The sequence below is a fragment of the Oncorhynchus gorbuscha genome, linkage group LG14 (assembly GCF_021184085.1).
Source record: "Oncorhynchus gorbuscha isolate QuinsamMale2020 ecotype Even-year linkage group LG14, OgorEven_v1.0, whole genome shotgun sequence".
NCBI lineage: Eukaryota > Metazoa > Chordata > Actinopteri > Salmoniformes > Salmonidae > Oncorhynchus > Oncorhynchus gorbuscha.
The window spans coordinates 50117244-50135068 of NC_060186.1; the positions used below are offsets into that span (position 1 = coordinate 50117244).

General features: G+C 44.2%; 1 protein-coding gene across 7 annotated transcripts in view; it reads left to right on the forward strand.

The window, feature by feature from the left end:
* LOC123995044 (A-kinase anchor protein 7-like) overlaps positions 1 to 17825 on the forward strand; it is a 56069-nt gene that overhangs the window by 6337 nt on the left and 31907 nt on the right. For all 7 annotated transcript variants that reach the window (XR_006831773.1, XM_046298311.1, XM_046298312.1 and 4 more), the window contains 3 exons: positions 404 to 564; positions 1172 to 1284; positions 2799 to 2946. Coding sequence is in view for 6 of the 7 variants with exons in the window: in XM_046298311.1 (XP_046154267.1) it covers positions 404 to 564; positions 1172 to 1284; positions 2799 to 2946 (422 nt within the window). In the remaining variant the exon portion in view is untranslated. The remainder of the gene's footprint in view (positions 1 to 403; positions 565 to 1171; positions 1285 to 2798; positions 2947 to 17825) is intronic.

Sequence of the window (17825 nt, forward strand, 5' to 3'; positions counted from 1 at the left end):
TGGACCCCAGGAAGAGCTAATGGGGATCCTTAATAAATAAAAATGTTGTAGCCGACGATATTGATTCATCTATAATTTGCCAATAGGTTAAAAAATAATACAAATTAAACATACAGTAAAACACAATGCAGGTAACAATGTCCTCTTTTTTTAACCTCTATAACCACTGAGTATATAGGCCTACTATCTCCCTCTGATAAACAAATGGCTATAGATCTGACTGTGTACACATCCCAGGCAATTTATCTTTGCATCACTAAAAACTGCAGGGATGAATGATGTATTAGCCTGAGTGGCTACTGTGTGAGCATGGTGTGGTGGGAAGAGCAAGAGGATGGAGAGAGGATGTAGAGGGGATTAATGCCATGGGATTGATCTGGCTGTTGTGCTGTGCTGACTGCAGGGCGGTGTGTGCAGTGGCCCAAATGAAGGCAGCGCTGCGGGACCTGCTGCGGGGGCGGGAGCTCATCCTGCCCTTCCACGGCATCGGACACTTCAGGAATGAGGTGGCGTTCATAGAGCTGGCTCAGGGAGAACACCTCGCCACGCTGGCCCAGATCACAGGTGGGTGTTACTGCTAGTCGGCTACTGCTGCCCCACCCACTCTGCCTTTTTTCCCCCCATCCTCTTCCTCCCTCTGCTTCTCTCCCATGTGCGTAATCTTTGACGTCATTCACCGTGCCTTGCTTAGCTATATGTTAGTCGTATATAGATGTGAGCTGGGATGCCAATTCAAGGTAAATCTGTTATGTATGAGGATTTCCAAGGGTCAGCCCTCAGCACAGTTTTGTTTACCCATTTTTCATAAAATAATATTTAATGTTTAGCTTTTTTTTCTTCTCTTTAGCAAAATCTGATATTGGTATTATTTTTTAAACTTATTTTTAGATATTTCTTACTGTTTCCAATGAAACACTTTTTTTAGATGGCGCAAGCTTTCCTAAATACAGACACTAACGGATTATGTTATCAGCAGCTGTCCTGCCCAGTCCTGTACTTCCACTAACCGCTATACACCCGCCCTCTCCTCTTCTCTCCTATTGATTATCTCTTTATCTTACACCATCCTGAGCTAATGTTGCTCTCTCCCTCGCTGTCCTGCATTGCAAATGGATCTGCTGTTGTTATTCCCATCAACCTCTCTCTCTGTCTCTGTTGTCATTCGCTCCAGGGGTTGTGAGGAAAACATTTGAGGAGAAAGGCCTCTCGTCTGGCGACGGCAAAGCGTTCAAGCCCCACCTTACCTTCATGAAACTGTCCAAAGCTCCTAAGCTACGCAGTCAGGTGAGCCTCATCACTCCTCATCACTCTGGCTGGAATGGCATGCATTGAGAACAACACCGACTCAGACAGACAAACAACACTGCTGTGTGGAGGTCTAGGGCAGCTTCACTCTCCTTTCAGAATGACAAGCTTCTCTGCCTTTGAGGCATACCTTATGTGGGTGAGCAGGTAAGACGATGAAATGTGTGGAGGGTAGTGACGCTGAGTCATTCACAGCTAGGTGTACATTTCTATTCTGGCTCGTATAATCTTGATTGACTTAAATCTGGCTGTCTGGAGTCTTAATGTCATTGATTATAATAATGTGTTATCATGAAATAAGTCTCTACATGATCATTCTAGACTTGGGAATGAAAATCAGTAGTTGTGGAGCGTATGAATTATCATACCCTATTATAATACAGTGATACAAAATGAGGAAAGGTTATTCCTGTGAATACTGTTGAGCTTATAAATTGGCGTACAATATCTTTAGTCTACGTCACTGTCACGTGGAAGGAAGCAGGCCCGTTAAATGTTAATTTTGAGAGAATGTATATTTGTAACAGCGGTCCACTATTTGACATGGTTGCCATCGTGGCCAAGTGTCCGATGGTTATGGTTGCCATTGTGACCAATGGTTATGGTTGCCATTGTGACCAATGGTTATGGTTGCCATTGTGACCAATGGTTATGGTTGCCATTGTGACCAATGGTTATGGTTGCCATTGTGACCGATGGTTATGGTTGCCATTGTGACCGAGGGTTATGGTTGCCATCGTGGCCAAGTGACCGAGGGTTATGGTTGCCATCGTGGCCAAGTGACCGAGGGTTATGGTTGCCATCGTGGCCAAGTGACCGAGGGTTATGGTTGCCATCGTGGCCAAGTGACCGAGGGTTATGGTTGCCATCGTGGCCAAGTGACCGAGGGTTATGGTTGCCATCGTGGCCAAGTGACCGAGGGTTATGGTTGCCATCGTGGCCAAGTGACCGAGGGATATGGTTGCCATCGTGGCCAAGTGACTTATGGTTGCCATCGTGGCCAAGTGACTTATGGTTGCCATCGTGGCCAAGTGACCGATGGTTATGGTTGCCATCGTGACCGATGGTTATGGTTGCCATTGTGGCCAAGTGACCGAGGGTTATGGTTGCCATCGTGGCCAAGTGACCGAGGGTTATGCTTGCCATCGTGGCCAAGTGACCGAGGGTTATGCTTGCCATCGTGGCAGAAGGTTATGGTTGCCATCATGGCCAAGTGACTGATGGTTATGGCAGTAGATAGATATTAGTAGATGGTCTGGTCTGGCAGGAGGGATGAGGATTTGACCTGGGAGTTGGAGGGGAAAATGAGAGCTGCCGGCTTAATCTGTTTGTTGGTGGTGGATGACACGTTTCCTACGTGTTCCTCCTGTGCGTGCACGTGATCCTGTGTGGGGTCAGGGTGGATGGGTGTGTTCAAGAACATCCATATCTGGTCAGACATGACAGCGAGCACATCCCCATGTCTCTGTGTGTATGCCTGTGTTCTCGCCCAGGGTGTGAAGAAGCTGGACCCTGAGCTGTACTCTGCCTACGCTCAGCATCATTTTGGAGACGAGAGGGTGATCAGGCTGGACCTCTGCTCAATGTTGAAGAAAAAGACCCCAGATGGATACTACCACCAAGAGGCCTCCGTTACATTTGGTGAGTAGACACCGTGAGGCTTTTTAATAAAAAATAAAAAATATGACTGAAATTCTCATCTGCTGTCAGCATTATTGACATTGTTACACATATAGTGTGGTGGAGTTGAAGAAAGGGAGACAAGACCTTCAAAATAAAGATAAGAAATATATTTATGTTGGTTCCTCCATCTTGTTGTTGACTCACTTGGCAAATGTCTCAACTGCCATTTCATAGATAAAAGTAATAACAATACAAATATAAATTCAGTATATACACTGAACAGAAATACAAACCTCACATACAACAATTTAAAAGATTTTACAGAGTTACAGTTCATATAAGGAAATGCAACTATTTAAATAAATTAATTCCTAATCTATGGATTTCACATGACTGGGAATACAGATATGCATCTGTTGGTCACAGATGCCTTTAAAAAAGGTAGGGGCATGGATCAGAAACCCTGTCAGTATATGGTGTGACCACTATTTGCCTCATGCAGCACAACACCATCTCCTTCGCATATATTTGATAATGCTGTTGATTGTGACCTGTGGAATGTTGTACCACTCCTCTTCAATGTCTGTGCGATGTCGCTGGATATTGTCGAGAACTGGAACATGATGTCATACACGTCAGTCAACAGCATCCCAAACATGCTCAATGGGTGACATGTCTGGAGAGTATGCAGGCCATGGATGGACTGGGACATTTTCAGCTTCCAGGAATTGTGTACAGATCCTTGTGACATAGGGTCGTGCATATTCCTGCTGTCAACATGCCAATTGCACGCTCCCTCAACTTGAGACATCTGTGGCATTCTGTTCTGTGACAAAACTGCACATTTTAGAGTAGCCTTTTATTGTCCCCAACACAAAGTGCAGCTGTGTAATGGTAATGCTGTTTAATCAGCTTCTTGATATACCATACCTGTCAGATGGATGGATTATCTTGGCAATGGAAAAATGCTCACTTACTGGGTAAGCACATTTGTGCAAAACATTTGAGAGAAAAGCTTTTTGTGCGTATGTAACATTTCTGGGATAATTTATTTCAGCTCATGAAACATGGGACCAACACACTACGTGTTGTGTTTATATTTTTGTTCAGTATATATCAAAATACAATATAATTATACAGTCATCAACATGACAATATAATGAATCAAATGCATTCTTATTTTGCTAGATTGCTAGCTGGCTAGGGAAGCTAGTGTTGCTACGGCTAAATTATCTAGCTTTCTAACTTTCACAAGTCCATTAGTACATAAATGCTACATAACAATATAACAAACATACTACGGAAACATTACTCTTTTAAATAGTGTCTTTGCCACTCGCTTAGCTTTTAAAATAAAGGAAATGTATGTATTTTATGTTGGTGCCTCTGTCTTTGCTGTTGACTCAGTTGGCAAACTACTCTCAACTGCCACAGCGCGAGCCCACCATAGAAGAAACAACCACAACATTAAAACAAGAGTGGCCATACTGGTACTGCACAATAATTGCTCAATACATGCCAAAATGGATAAATAGTCATATTTCACCCTCCCCTACTAAAATGTCTCCAGATATTCAACACTAAAACGTAAGTCTGTATCTCCTGGAATATCATTAAACACTTGAAAGGGAATGGACCCACATTCTTGGCACATTTATCCAAAAGAAAAAGCTTCAAATTGTAACCAGTGCCTGCAACCTGGTTCAGGTTATCAGTCAAGCTAACAGGGTAGTTCCAAACAGCACAGGAATGAAATCATCAACATGTATTGACCACATCTTTATTAGTGTGTAATGAGGAGCAAACAGACGCTGCACTTGACTAATTTATGAAATTACTTATTCCAGTTACTAATAAACATGCACCCATTAAGAAAATGACTATTAAATATGGTTAAATCCCCTTGGATTGATGAGGAATTGAACAATTGTATGGTTGAGAGGGATGAGGCAAAAGGAATGGCAAATAAGTCCAGCTGCACAACCGATTTTAAAAAATGTATTACAAATTGAGAAATCATGTGACTAAACTGAATAAAAAGAAGAAACTACACTATGAAATAAAGTTAAATGACATGAAGAATGATAGTAAAAAGCTTTGGAGCACCTTAAATTATATTTTGTGAAAAAATCCAAACTCTGCTCCGTCATTCATTGCGTCAGATGCGTCATTCATCCTAAAACCAACTGATATTGCCAACTACTTTAAGGATTTTTTTCAGTGGCAAACTTAGGCATGACATGCCAGCAAAAATATGCTGACATTACACATACCAGTATATCTAACCAAATTATAAAAGACGAGCATTATAATTTTGAATTCTGTAAAGTGAGTGGGGAAGAGGTGAAAAAATTATTGTTGTCTATCTACAATGACAAGCCACCAGGGTCTGACAACTTGGATGGAAAATTACTGAGGATAATAGTGGACGATATTGCCACTCCTATTTTACATATTTTCGATTTAAGCCTACTAGAAAGTGTGTAGCCCCAAGCTCTTGAAGGGAAGCAAAAGTAATTCCTCTACCTAAAAATAGTAAAGCTCTTTTTACTGGCTCAAATTAGCCTACCAATCAGCCTGTAAGCCAAAAAATGGTGTTTGACCAGATACAATGCTATTTTACAGTAAACAAATTGACAACAAACTTTTCAGCATGCGTATAGGGAAGAACATTTAACAAGCACAGCACTTTTTTTCAAGATTGTGAGAAATGTTTTGTTAGACTTCAGTGCGGCTTTTGACATCGATCATAGTCTGCTGCTGGAAAAACGTATGTGTTATGGCTTTACATCCCCTGCTATATTGTGGATAAAGAGTTACTTGTCTAACAGAACACAGAGGGTGTTCTGTAATGGAAGCCTCCAACAAAAGCCAGGTAGAATCACGATTTCCCCAGGGCAGCTGTCTATGCCCCTTTTTAAAAAAGTATTTACTGATGACATGCCATGCCACTTTAAGTAAAGCCAGTGTGGTTATGTATGTGCATGACTCAACACTATACATGTCAGCTACTGAAATGACTGCAACACCTAACAAAGAGCTGCAGTTAGTTTCAGATTGGGTTGCAAGGAATAAGTTAGTCTTAAATCTTTCTAACTAAAAGCATTGTATTTGGTTCAAATCATTCACTAAACCCTGAACCTCAACTAAATCTTGTAATAAATCATGTGGAAGTTGAGGTGACTAAACTGCTTGGAGTAACCCTGGATTGTAAACTGTCATGGTGAAAACAGATTGATACAACAGTAGCTAAGATGGGGAGAAGTCTGTCTATAATAAAGCACTGCTCTACCTTCTTAACAGCACTATCAACAAGGCAGATCCTACAGGCCCTAGTTTTGTCGTACCTGGACTACTATTCTGTTGTGTGATCAGGTGCCAGAAAAAGGGAGTAGGGAAATTGCAATTGGCTCAGAACAGGGCAGCATGGCTGGCCCTTGGATGTACACAGATAGCTAATATTAATAATATGAATGCCAATCTCTCCTGGCTCAAAGTGTAGGAGAGATTGACTTCACCACTCCTTGTATTTATGAGAGGTATTGACGTGTTGAATGCACCGAGCTGTCTGTTTGAACTACTGGCGCACAGCTCTGACAACCATGCATACCCCACACAACATGCCACGAGGTCTCTTCACATTCCTCAAGTCCAGAACAGACTATGGGAGGCGCACAGTACTACATAGAGCTATGACTACATGGAACTCTATTCCACATCAAGTAACTGATGCAAGCAGTAAAAATCTTTTTTTTTTTTTAAACGGACACATGCATACACACACACGACAACATAGATGTTGTACTGTAGGGGCCTGAGGGCACACCGTGTGTTGGGAGATTTGTGAATGTGATGGTTTTTAAAAATGTATATACTCCTTAATCTTAATTTTGCTGGACCCCAGGAAGAGCTCATAGGGATCCATAATAAATACAAATTTAGAAGTTTAAGGTAACCATACCTCATCTCCCTTACTAAACCGATATCTTTTCGGCCAACAAAATCACATTCTGTTTACATAGGCTACACACGTCAGACTCTCATGTTCCTCTTCAGTGGAGTTTAAGAGTATACTGGCAGTTCTTGTCAGAGTTACACTCTGACCCCACACTCCTCACCAGATTCCTTCACACAGATCTCTCCATGTGTCGGGGAGAATGTGGTGCATTGCAGGGGGAATGTGATGTGCAAGGGGACACGTGGTGTGTAGGGGGCAAGTGGGCAGGAGAGCCAGCGACATTCAGCTTCTGGATCCATAGCGGTGTTCTCCACTCCAGAGTTGGATCTGTGGCGACTGGGCAGGGCATATCTCAGTTCATAGTCATCAGAGTTACAGTCAGAGTTATGCTCTGCCTGTTTGTTTGGGTCTATGGGAGGGGGGTTTGGGTGTTGTCTTTGATGTGTTTGTACCTGGGCATGTGGTCTCCTCGGTTTTCTCAAAGGAAGGCAGTCACAGGGCAGGAGTTTTCTGTGGAGCACCCTTTTTCCTCCTTGTCCATTATCTCGTTTCACCTCATACACCGGACTCTCTGGGTGTTTCCTTTTGAAGGACTATATGGGCTTGATCCTCCCAGTACAACCTTAGTTTGCCTGGCCCTCCTCTTTCAGACAGGTTTTTCACAAGGACTGTCTCCGGGTTGTAGCTCCTGACCATGGACCTTCCTGTTGTAATTACTTTTCTCTCAGACCCTTTTGTGGCTTCCTTTTCAGCGATGTTGTATGCCTCTTTCATTCTCTCCTGCTAGTTTGTGATGTAGTCCTGGTAAATTCCTTTTCTGCCATTGACTTTGAGGTCGAATCGCAGGTCGATGCAGAGTCTTGGGGACCTTCCAAACAGAAAATAGAAAGATTACGTCTGAGCATGTGCAATTGTAGACATGCACTACATTGTTAAGTGAGGTTTTCCAGTCCGTATTTGTCTCTTCATTCAGGGTTCTCAACATTCGGAGCAGCGTCTTGTTGAACCTCTCGACCTGACCATTCCCTTCAAGGTGATAAGGGGTGGTGTGGGATCCACACACTCCACTCAGTTCATTTAACCTTGTGAGCAGCTGGTTCTCAAATTCTTTTCTGCAACCCAGCTGCGTTCAGCTTGGCTGTGGTGAGGACATAAGTGGGTTGTTGTCTGTGTAGACAACGAAGGAAGGGGCATGGTAGAAGTAGTCCCTGAAAGAGCTAAGAACTTATCTGGTGGTGTCAATGTCTGTGAGCCGTACAACATCCATCCTTTCCCCTTGTCGCTGATAGAGGACAGCTCCCAGTCCATCTTGTGAAGCAGCTTTATGAAGGGTTATGTCATGTCTGGATAACCTAGGATAGATTGCCCCTCCGCACCACCTATCAGCTTGTTTAGGATTTCCTGATGGTCAGCGTTCCAGTTGATGGGGGAGTATATGAAGGCTTTTGAATGTTGTTCTTTGTGCTCTTTCTCCTTTTCCTGAGGCTAGAATGGGTTTCTGTGGAATGTCTGGGGTGGCTAGTAGGGCATACAGTGGCTTGGCTACTATTGAGAAGTCTGGGATGTATGGCCTGTAGTAGCAGAGGAAGTCCAGTATTTTTCTCAGTTCTCCCACTGTCTGATTTCCTCTCTTTAAGGGATTTACTGGGGAGTTGTCTTTGGGGTCCATAGTGTATCCATCTCCACTCACCATCTACCCCAAGAACCTGATGTTCTTCCTGAAGATTTTACTCTTCCGTGGAGAACTTAACAGGTGGACCAGGTTGTCATCCAAGTAGGGCTGGCAGTCGGTGTGTCTGAGGCCGGATAGACATTCCTCCATGCTTCTCTGGAACTCTGCAGAAGCTGAGCTGAGGCCAAAATGTATCCTGGCCCACTGAAGAAGACCCCAAGGGGTGATGAAAGCTGTCAGTGGATGACTTTCAGGATCTAGGAACCCTTGATGGTAGGCCTTTCCCTGGTCGAGGACGGAAAACTATGAGCTGCCACTCAGTGAGTCGAGCATGTCTTATATTCTGGGGATTGTGTGTTGATCGGGAACAGATTTGTTGTTGAGCTCACAGCAGAGCCTCAGGCTTCCATCCTCCGTCCTCACACACACCACTGGGGAGGAGTATGGTAACCTTGACTGGATTACCTAACCTTTGTTTAGCAGGACCTGGAGATACTCTTTTACCTCAGCATGGAGTGGCTTGGAGATGTAAGTCTTCTGCACTGGTGTAGGGTCTTTCAGGGTGATGTACATGTCCAGAGATGGGATACAACTGATGTCAACATCATATGCTAAGGCTTTATGCAACATCTCTCTCATGCTTCCTCTGTCAGGTGATCCACATTGACTGGAGGGTACCAATTTGGTCTGTTGCTTTCCACTTTGTTGCTGTTTCTCTCTCTCTGCTGTTCTGGACTCCCTTGGGCTAGGTTGACAATAAAACACTTTGCTTGGGTGTCATTGGCGACAGGAAACACAGTTTTCACTGTCAGGAGGTGGCCTAGGATTATGCACTGGTTGAGTGCGATGGGGTGGTTGTTGGTGTTCGCAATAGGAATAGTGTTCCCAAGTGTTTTAGTCTTCACCAGCCCCTCAGTCACTTCCAAGCTGTGGGGGAGGGTGTGTAGTTCACTGGGTGTGAATAATATCTCTTGGCCTTTGAACTTGGCTCCTACATGTGCAGGTAAACGTATGGTTATGACTTTGTTGGCAGACAAGAAGATCCTCCTGCAGCCTGTTCTCACCAGGATGAGCTTCAACACCATCTGTGCAGTCTTGGCTGTGAGAGAGAATGCAGCACTTACTGTTTGAATGGTGTCTGTGTTGTGACCGGTGCTGCGGGTCTTCACCACCTCCTCAATAACGTTGAATCCTAAAAATGGGGTTCTCTGCCCCACTTGGGTTGTCTGACATAAGGATGGAAGCTGTGGTGGTTTCCATTGTCTCGCTGCTCAGTTTGAACTGTACCTCATCTAGCCAGTGAAGGGGATTTCCATCTGATAGGCTGCTAGTCCTGTCAGTGTTCCGGGCCACAACAGCTCTTCCATGGGTCGGAGGGTGGTGTGGGGGAGGTGTTTCTTCCTCCAGGCTTCGTTGATGATGCTAGCTTGAGCTCTGTTGTCCCACAGGGCCTCTACTGTGATTTCATCAAGCTTGCAGCTGACTAGACATTACCTTCCAATCAGATTTGAGCTGTGTTTTGTGCCCTGTCACCACATAGTTCATATAGACTCAGGATTGGAGCTGTTGTTGTGGCTTTTAGTGGTGAGTGGTGTGTTTAGTCTACCTGGTTGCTGTTGTCGTTGCTGTTTTTGTGCTGGTGCTGTGTGTCTCCTGTGGTTGGGGAGTCTGGCTCTAGGTGGGACACGTGATCTGGAGCTACTGTTGATCCTTTCTCAGCATCCCATTCCTCACCGCAGCAGAAAGTGGTAGCACTGCTCACCTGTGTGTGCCTCTTGACACGCCACACATCCCCGTGGTCTCTGGCTGGTCTGTGCGGTAGATCTTCCCCTCTGGGCTGAATGAGAGGTGTATCTTTCCCCTGGTGATGACTGAGTAGTGCACCTTCCTGCCTGTGATGGCTGAGTGGTGGCCTCCATTTCTGCCAGGAACACCTTCCTCATCTCCCAGACGTCGGACCTCAGCTGGTGGGTTTCGGATGTGATATGTGGACCCTGGATGTAACCTCTTTACGACTGTGGTGGTGGCTCACTCATCCTTGGCATCACTTAGAAGTCCAGTTTCGATGGCACGGAGGAACTTCTGCTGGAACAGGTCGTGGCTGTAGTCCTCCTCATCCCTGTCTGTGGACTTCCACAGTAGCTTCTCTTTCGGCCCGAAGGTCTGGGCTGACTGACACATTCATTAGTTTGTGATATGTCAGATAAGCTTTATTCTTCATAATACCCCTTTAGGTTGGTTTTTAGTATAAACAGCATCAACCCAGTGGTGTATGACAGGTTGTCTCTCTGTCCCACTTCTCCTAAATTCCCATCTATTCTTAGTGACCTCAGGTACTGGGGTATGATGTGGTGTTACCAGTGGTGCTGAGGTGTGGTATGGTCTGTACTTCTCTTCCATGCCTGGGGGTGTGTGGCCATCTCACGGAGGCATCTGATCTCTTCCTCCAAGGCTCTGCACTTTTTCCTCCTGGACTCTCTGTAACAGGACATAATGTGTCTCGGGGTCAGCAAGGCGGCTGTGATCAGGGACTATTCTACCCCTTTCTCTCTACTCCTCTCATTTCTTGCATGGATTCGAGGACGCCTCTCAGGTACTCACATTCCCTGTCCTCAATGTCATGTAATGCCCTTTCAATCACCCGGATAAGACTATCTGGGTTTTATTTAACACACCTCCTTCAGCAGGACCAACGCATTTCAAATAGTTGCACACTACAATGAGTTGAGGCTGTTCCAGTTGGTGGAGGAAGGCACTCACTTCATTTATGTTCTACATTTGACCCTCTTTTGTGTTGATGTTGTTCTGGCGCTTTTTTCTAATGTTAAGTTGATCCTAGGTTTTGTCTCTTAGGAGGTGGTTCTACCTTTTTACCTGCTTGTAGAATCTTCTCCTGGCTAGCTCGCACAACTGTTACACATAGTGTGGTGGAGTTGAAGAATGGGATCAAAGATGAGTTATGCACATAACTTGATTTACTTCAGAGCTTGGGAGGAAAACTGAACCTGAGGGTAAGTTTAACAAGATAGTCTTAACAAGAAGTGGTGGGGAAAGTACTCAATTATCACGCTTGAGTGAAGGTAATTATTTCAAGTAAAAGTGAATATCACCCTGTAAAATACTACTTGAGTAAAAGTTTGAAGTTATTTGGTTGTAAATATACTTAAGTATCAAAAGTAAATGAAATTGCTCAAATATACTTTGAGTATAAAAAGTAAACCTAAAAGTATAAGTCATTTCAAATTCCTTATATTAAGCAAACCAGACGGCACAAGAATGATTGTTTTTTTACGGAGAGCCAGGGGCACATTCCAACACTCTGACATAATTTACAAACAAAGCATTTGTGTTTAATGAGTCTGCCAGATCAGAGGCAGTAGGGATGTCCAGGAATGTTGTCTTGCTAATAAGTGTGTGAATTGGACCATTTTCTTGTCAAAATGTAACGAGTAATTTTGGGCATCAGTGAAAATGTATGGTGTAAATAGTACATGATTTTATTTTATGTAGTGAAGTAAAAGTTGGCAATAATATAAGTAGTAAAGTACAGATACTACTTAAATAGTACTTTAAAGTATTTTTACTTAAGTACTCTACACCGCTGTTAACAAGATAACAATATAATAGTTACTGTGAAGTGGGAATTTTCTTACTGCGATTAATTAGCCTATTTCTCTCAAAATCCCATAACCAGTTAATGTAATGTAGCAAGGGATGTAATTGTTTATTAGCTCAGATTTGATTTGCAAACAGCCTTGGATATTACTGAGTGGAATTAGAGCGCCTTGCTGTGTTCATATTTTACCAGCAGAGGGAGTTAAATCTTTTTTGAGAAGGTAATTGTCTGTGAAGGCAATGCATTTCCTCCAAGTTATCTGGTCAACTCTTTACCCAGGGACTAACATTTAGGAGGTTTAAGATGCTTGTCGTTCAGACCTGAATTGATATTCCACATAGGTTTGTTCTGACAATCAGTAGACACTCCTAATGGCTGTCATCTCTTTCTTCCTGTCTGAATGGCTTTTAGTGCCTGTTTTGTTTGTTCTGATTCCCAGCTTGTTTTATTTTCTGGATGAATAAATCACTTCAGGATGTGTCCTTGGCAATCGTTCACTTTCACGTTGTTCTATTCTCACAGCCTCTTAACTGAGTAAACAGCAGAACAGACCTTTTTTTCTAATTAGACTAAATGTTTGAAAGTCCACGAATATGTTTACTTTTGGCCTCCATCAATATCTGGAATTTTTGATTATGTTCTACTAAAGCCAGTAATCCAGAATAGATTTACTAAAAGCACTGTAACCAGCCTGTGCCTGTATTATCTGCTTCCGTGCTGCCCAGTAGACACCTTGTGGTTGTGATAAACACTGCAGCCATAACAGAAAAGGCTCATTCCATGCAAGCAGGTCTGCAAATGTAATTGTATGAATCATTGGGAGAGAGGAGATGGCTCTGTCTGCTGTAGCTTAGTGATGGTCTGACAAACAAGCTTGGCAAAAGTCTAATGCACCCACAGTGAGGGAGATGGGTTGTCTGCGTGAGCTCACCCGTATGCTGGGAAATGATTAGCCCACACACCGAGAGCTGAAGTGGTGAGAAGAGGGGGATAAAGCATTGTGGGGAACAGGGAATGGCGCAGCCTAATTCATGTGCACTGACCGTCTCTACAGTGCTCTCCTCTGGCTTGGTTTGTCGTGACGACGTGTGTGGTGTTGTTTGTCTGAAAGCTTCCCTCGCATACCGAACAAACGGACATCTTGCTTCAGATTGCTGTCAAACAGCCTGTGAAATTGGTGGTACCGGGAATAGACTTGTTGGCAGTGGATCATTTGATGTTATGGGGCGGTTTTGCTTCCTTATTTTAGAAAGTTTTTTTTTTTGCTTATCTTTATCAAGGGACCCAATCATTCCCAAGCCCACTGTATATATGGTTGACAACGAAACGTGAGAAGAAAGTGGTAGATCTTTAGCCAACAATCTTTTTCACCCTCTGTAATGAGTTGGTCCACAGAGCTTTTGGTACAGGTCTGAGGCATCAGGTTGAGGGCAACATGGTTCCAATAGAAATGTGATGTTAATTAGCCTGGCGCTCAGGGTTGGTCTGGAAGGACTCCAACGGGATCAGGAAACTGTCAGCAAGCAGGCGACAGAGTGGAAGAAGGGTGTTGATTCAGGAGGATGTGAAAGGAATATGTGTTGGTTATACATGACAGAAATAGATCACACCCAATGCTCTGCTCCATGGCCAATCTCTCTTTTTAAAACAATCCACACACACAATGAAAATGATAGTGACTGTCAGTGATATTATGATAGAATTTGGGTTGTAGTGCACATAAACACTGATTCGAGTTCACTAGTCCGTCTATTTTCCTCTCTGTCGGCTGCCTCTGGGCTCATGATGAAGCTATGGCTGGGCAGCAGTGCCAGGCGAGCTGGGCAAGCTCTCCTGGACTCATCCACTAGATGTGTGTAGTTGGCATTGGGAGCAGGCAGGCCTGGGGTCTCTCCCCAGCCCTCTGATCTCTGCTCCCGTATGGAATGTAATTTAACAAGATGCTTCTGCTCTACCTGGTACTTGTAAGTAATACATATGGCAGGAAATACACTGAAGATTCATTGAAGATTCTTGTCATATCTGACTCATGTCGGTGGGTAACATTTAGACGTAACAAATGTTGCATGTATTTTATTTTTAAACGAACACACGATAGACATGTAAGCTAAGCCTTCTAAGGTCTCACATACGTGAGACCTTAGAAGCACTTGCATACCGCTGTCTGACATTTATGCATGCAATGTGACACTTTTTAAAATGTTATTTTATTTTATTATTTTTTTACCCCTTTTTCTCCCCAATTTCGTGGTATCCAATTGTTGTAGTAGCTACTATCTTGTCTCATCGCTACAACTCCCGTACGGGCTCGGGAGAGACGAAGGTTGAATGAAAGTCATGCCTCCTCCGATACACAACCCCACCAGCCGCACTGCTTCTTAACACAGCGCACATCCAACCCGGAAGCCAGCCGCACCAATGTGCCGGAGGAAACACCGTGTACCTGGCAACCTTGGTTAGCGCGAACTGCGCCCGTCCCGCCACAGGAGTCGCTGGTGTGCGATGAGACAAGGACATCCCTACCGACCAAGCCCTCACTAACCCGGACGACGCTAGGCCAATTGTGCGTCGCCCCACGGACCTCCCGGTCGCGGCCGGTTACGACAGAGCCTGGGCGCGAACCCAGAGTCTCTGATGGCACAGCTGGCGCTGCAGTACAGCGCCCTTTACCACTGCGCCACCCGGGAGGCCCGCAATGTGACACTTATTGAAAAAATAAAGCAGTCTTCCATGAGGAAGGTGGAAAGCAGGAGGAGGAGGAGCGGGATGGGGAAAGCAGAAGGGGGAGGATGAGGTAGGAGGGGGACAGGAGGCAGAGTGGGTCAGGCCCTGTCCTGTGGGGACCATGAGCTACTGAGCTGGCCCTGTGATGGGATGACTCCTGACTGGCTCTCCTCCCCTAGACTGAGTCACACTGTGGTGTCACAGACGGGACACAGCACACTGAGGGGTCCCGCTCACCTCACACAAGCAGCCAGCTGTGAAGCCCATGACAAGGAGCTGACACCACCGCTCTATATCAAAAACACTGTTGCCATACTCACCCTCTAAGGTTGGGCAAGAGGTTAACCCATGTGGCAACTCTGGGGAAAGCTGGTGTGTGTGACTTCGATTTGATAGTGTGCCTGGGTTGCGAATCTGTTTTGTGCCAACTGCCAAGGATGCTTTAGGCTGGTTCCTTTCATTTTGTAGATGATAGAATCACTCTGCTTTTTAACGATTTAGTTATTTCTGTCTGGGGCAGAATGTGCTGTATTCATTAGGAAATAGATTTTAGGATATCTAAATGTCATGATGTTTTTTTACAGAAAATAAAGTTGAATGCATGAATGATGAGTCTATGGATTTCTCTCTTGCTCTCTTTCTCCTCCTTTACAGTCTCCCTCCCTCCCTTCCCCTATCGCTCTTTTTCTCACTCTCTCTGTCTCTCTCCCTCTCTCTTGCTCTCTCTTTCCCCCTGCCTCTCTCTATCTGTCTCTGTCTGGGCTTGGTGTTTGTGACCTTTTCATGTTGTCACTCTCATCGTCGATGCAGAATTATCTCAGGGGGCCTCTTGTCCTGCCTGGTGTTGCTTCTGTAATGTCTGCTCCTTTTCCATGTGAGTTTGATCTAGCCCAGCAGTACATTACTTTAGGTCTACTTCATGTGTTTCTATCTGAGGTCCTCTAACACTGGGAGTCCTGGGTTGAATATATTGCATTTTTTATGCTTGACTGTCAGAGCTGTCTGACCAACCAGTCGCTGAATCTTTTGTGACTTGGTTAAGTTTACCTGTTAAGCCCACCCAAATCTAAGTTTAGCCATTTCTAACATGTACTGCCCTAATTTCTGTAAGAAAAGTAGAGATAAAATGAAAGATGAATCTCTTGTGTGAAGTTTTATGACTTTATTTACAATGAAATTTAATAAGACAAAAATATTTGATAAAATATGTGAAATCCACACTGGGGTTAATAGAAACAGAATGTGCTCTAAGTAAAACCCACATCTTAAATGATCAATTTGAATTCATTTCCAAATGTGAAAAACTTACAAACCGACATTTGTTATGTAAAATGAGCTGATATAGATCTCCCCTAAAGTTATTAAAATAAACTGATCATTACTATTCATCATGAACGTAGCACTCATAACAGGGGGCTGTCCAATCGTATCCACAGAGATCAATGTGGACTTAGGCGTTTGTTCTTGTCCACCAGTACACACTTGATTCAACTAATCATAGACTTCAATCACGACATGATTAGTTGAATCAGGTGTGTTACTGCTTGGTTAGAACACAACCCTGCACCCACACTGGCCCTCTGTGGATAAGAAGCCATTACACAAAGACCATAACACACACAACTTTCAATTAATTATCACATTGGTTGTACTGCTATTGTTGTTAATTAGTTCAACTTGCCTGTCTGAAGACAGTTTCAAATCTCCCTCTGAAGACAGTTTCAAATCTCCCCTTCTACTGTGTATTAAAACGGTACAGGTGGTGGACCAAACAACTGAATCACCTATGAATGAAAGACAACATGACAATGCCCCCACCCCAAAGTTCATGACTAGTCAGTCGCCCAATAGTCATCTTCTTGCCCCTCATTTGTTTTATATATTAATCAACCACTTGTTGGTCTTCTATCTCAGATATCCCTCAACCCTGGTCGTCTTCTTCTCACTCTGCATCCACTACTATCTGTCCACTCCAAATGTCTTGGAGAGACGACAGAGGTTTCTAATGGTCCTTAATGGTTTCTAATCTTAATAGGAGCTTATTGGGCTTAATAGGAGGATACTGGGCTTAATAGGAGCATACTGGGCTTAATAGGAGCATAGTGGGCTTAATAGGAGCATAGTGGGCTTAATAGGAGCATAGTGGGCTTAATAGGAGCATACTGGGCTTAATAGGGGCATGCTGGGCTTAATAGGAGCATGCTGGGCTTAATAGGAGCATGCTGGGCTTAATAGGAGCATACTGGGCTTAATAGGAGCATGCTGGGCTTAATAGGAGCATGCTGGGCTTAATAGGAGCATGCTGGGCTTAATAGGAGCATGCTGGGCTTAATAGGAGCATGCTGGGCTTAATAGGAGCATGCTGGGCTTAATAGGAGCATGCTGGGCTTAATAGGAGCGTGCTGGGCTTAATAGGAGCGTGCTGGGCTTAATAGGAGCGTGCTGTGCTTAATAGGAGTGTGCTGTGCTTAATAGGAGCATACTGGGCTTAATAGGAGAATAGGAGCGTACTGGGCTTAATAGGAGAATAGGAGCGTACTGGGCTTAATAGGAGAATAGGAGCGTACTGGGCTTAATAGGAGAATAGGAGCGTACTGGGCTTAATAGGAGAATAGGAGCGTACTGGACTTAATAGGAGAATAGGAGCGTACTGGACTTAATAGGAGAATAGGAGCGTACTGGGCTTAATAATATAATAATAATATATGCCATTTAGCAGACGCTTTTATCCAAAGCGACTTACAGTCATGTGTGCATACATTCTACGTATGGGTGGTCCTGGGGATTGAACCCACTACCCTGGCGTTACAAGCGCCATGCTCTACCAACTCTACCATGCTCTACCAACTGAGCTACAGAGGACCAATAGGAGAATAGGAGCGTACTGGGCTTAATAGGATAATAGGAGCGTACTGGGCTTAATAGGA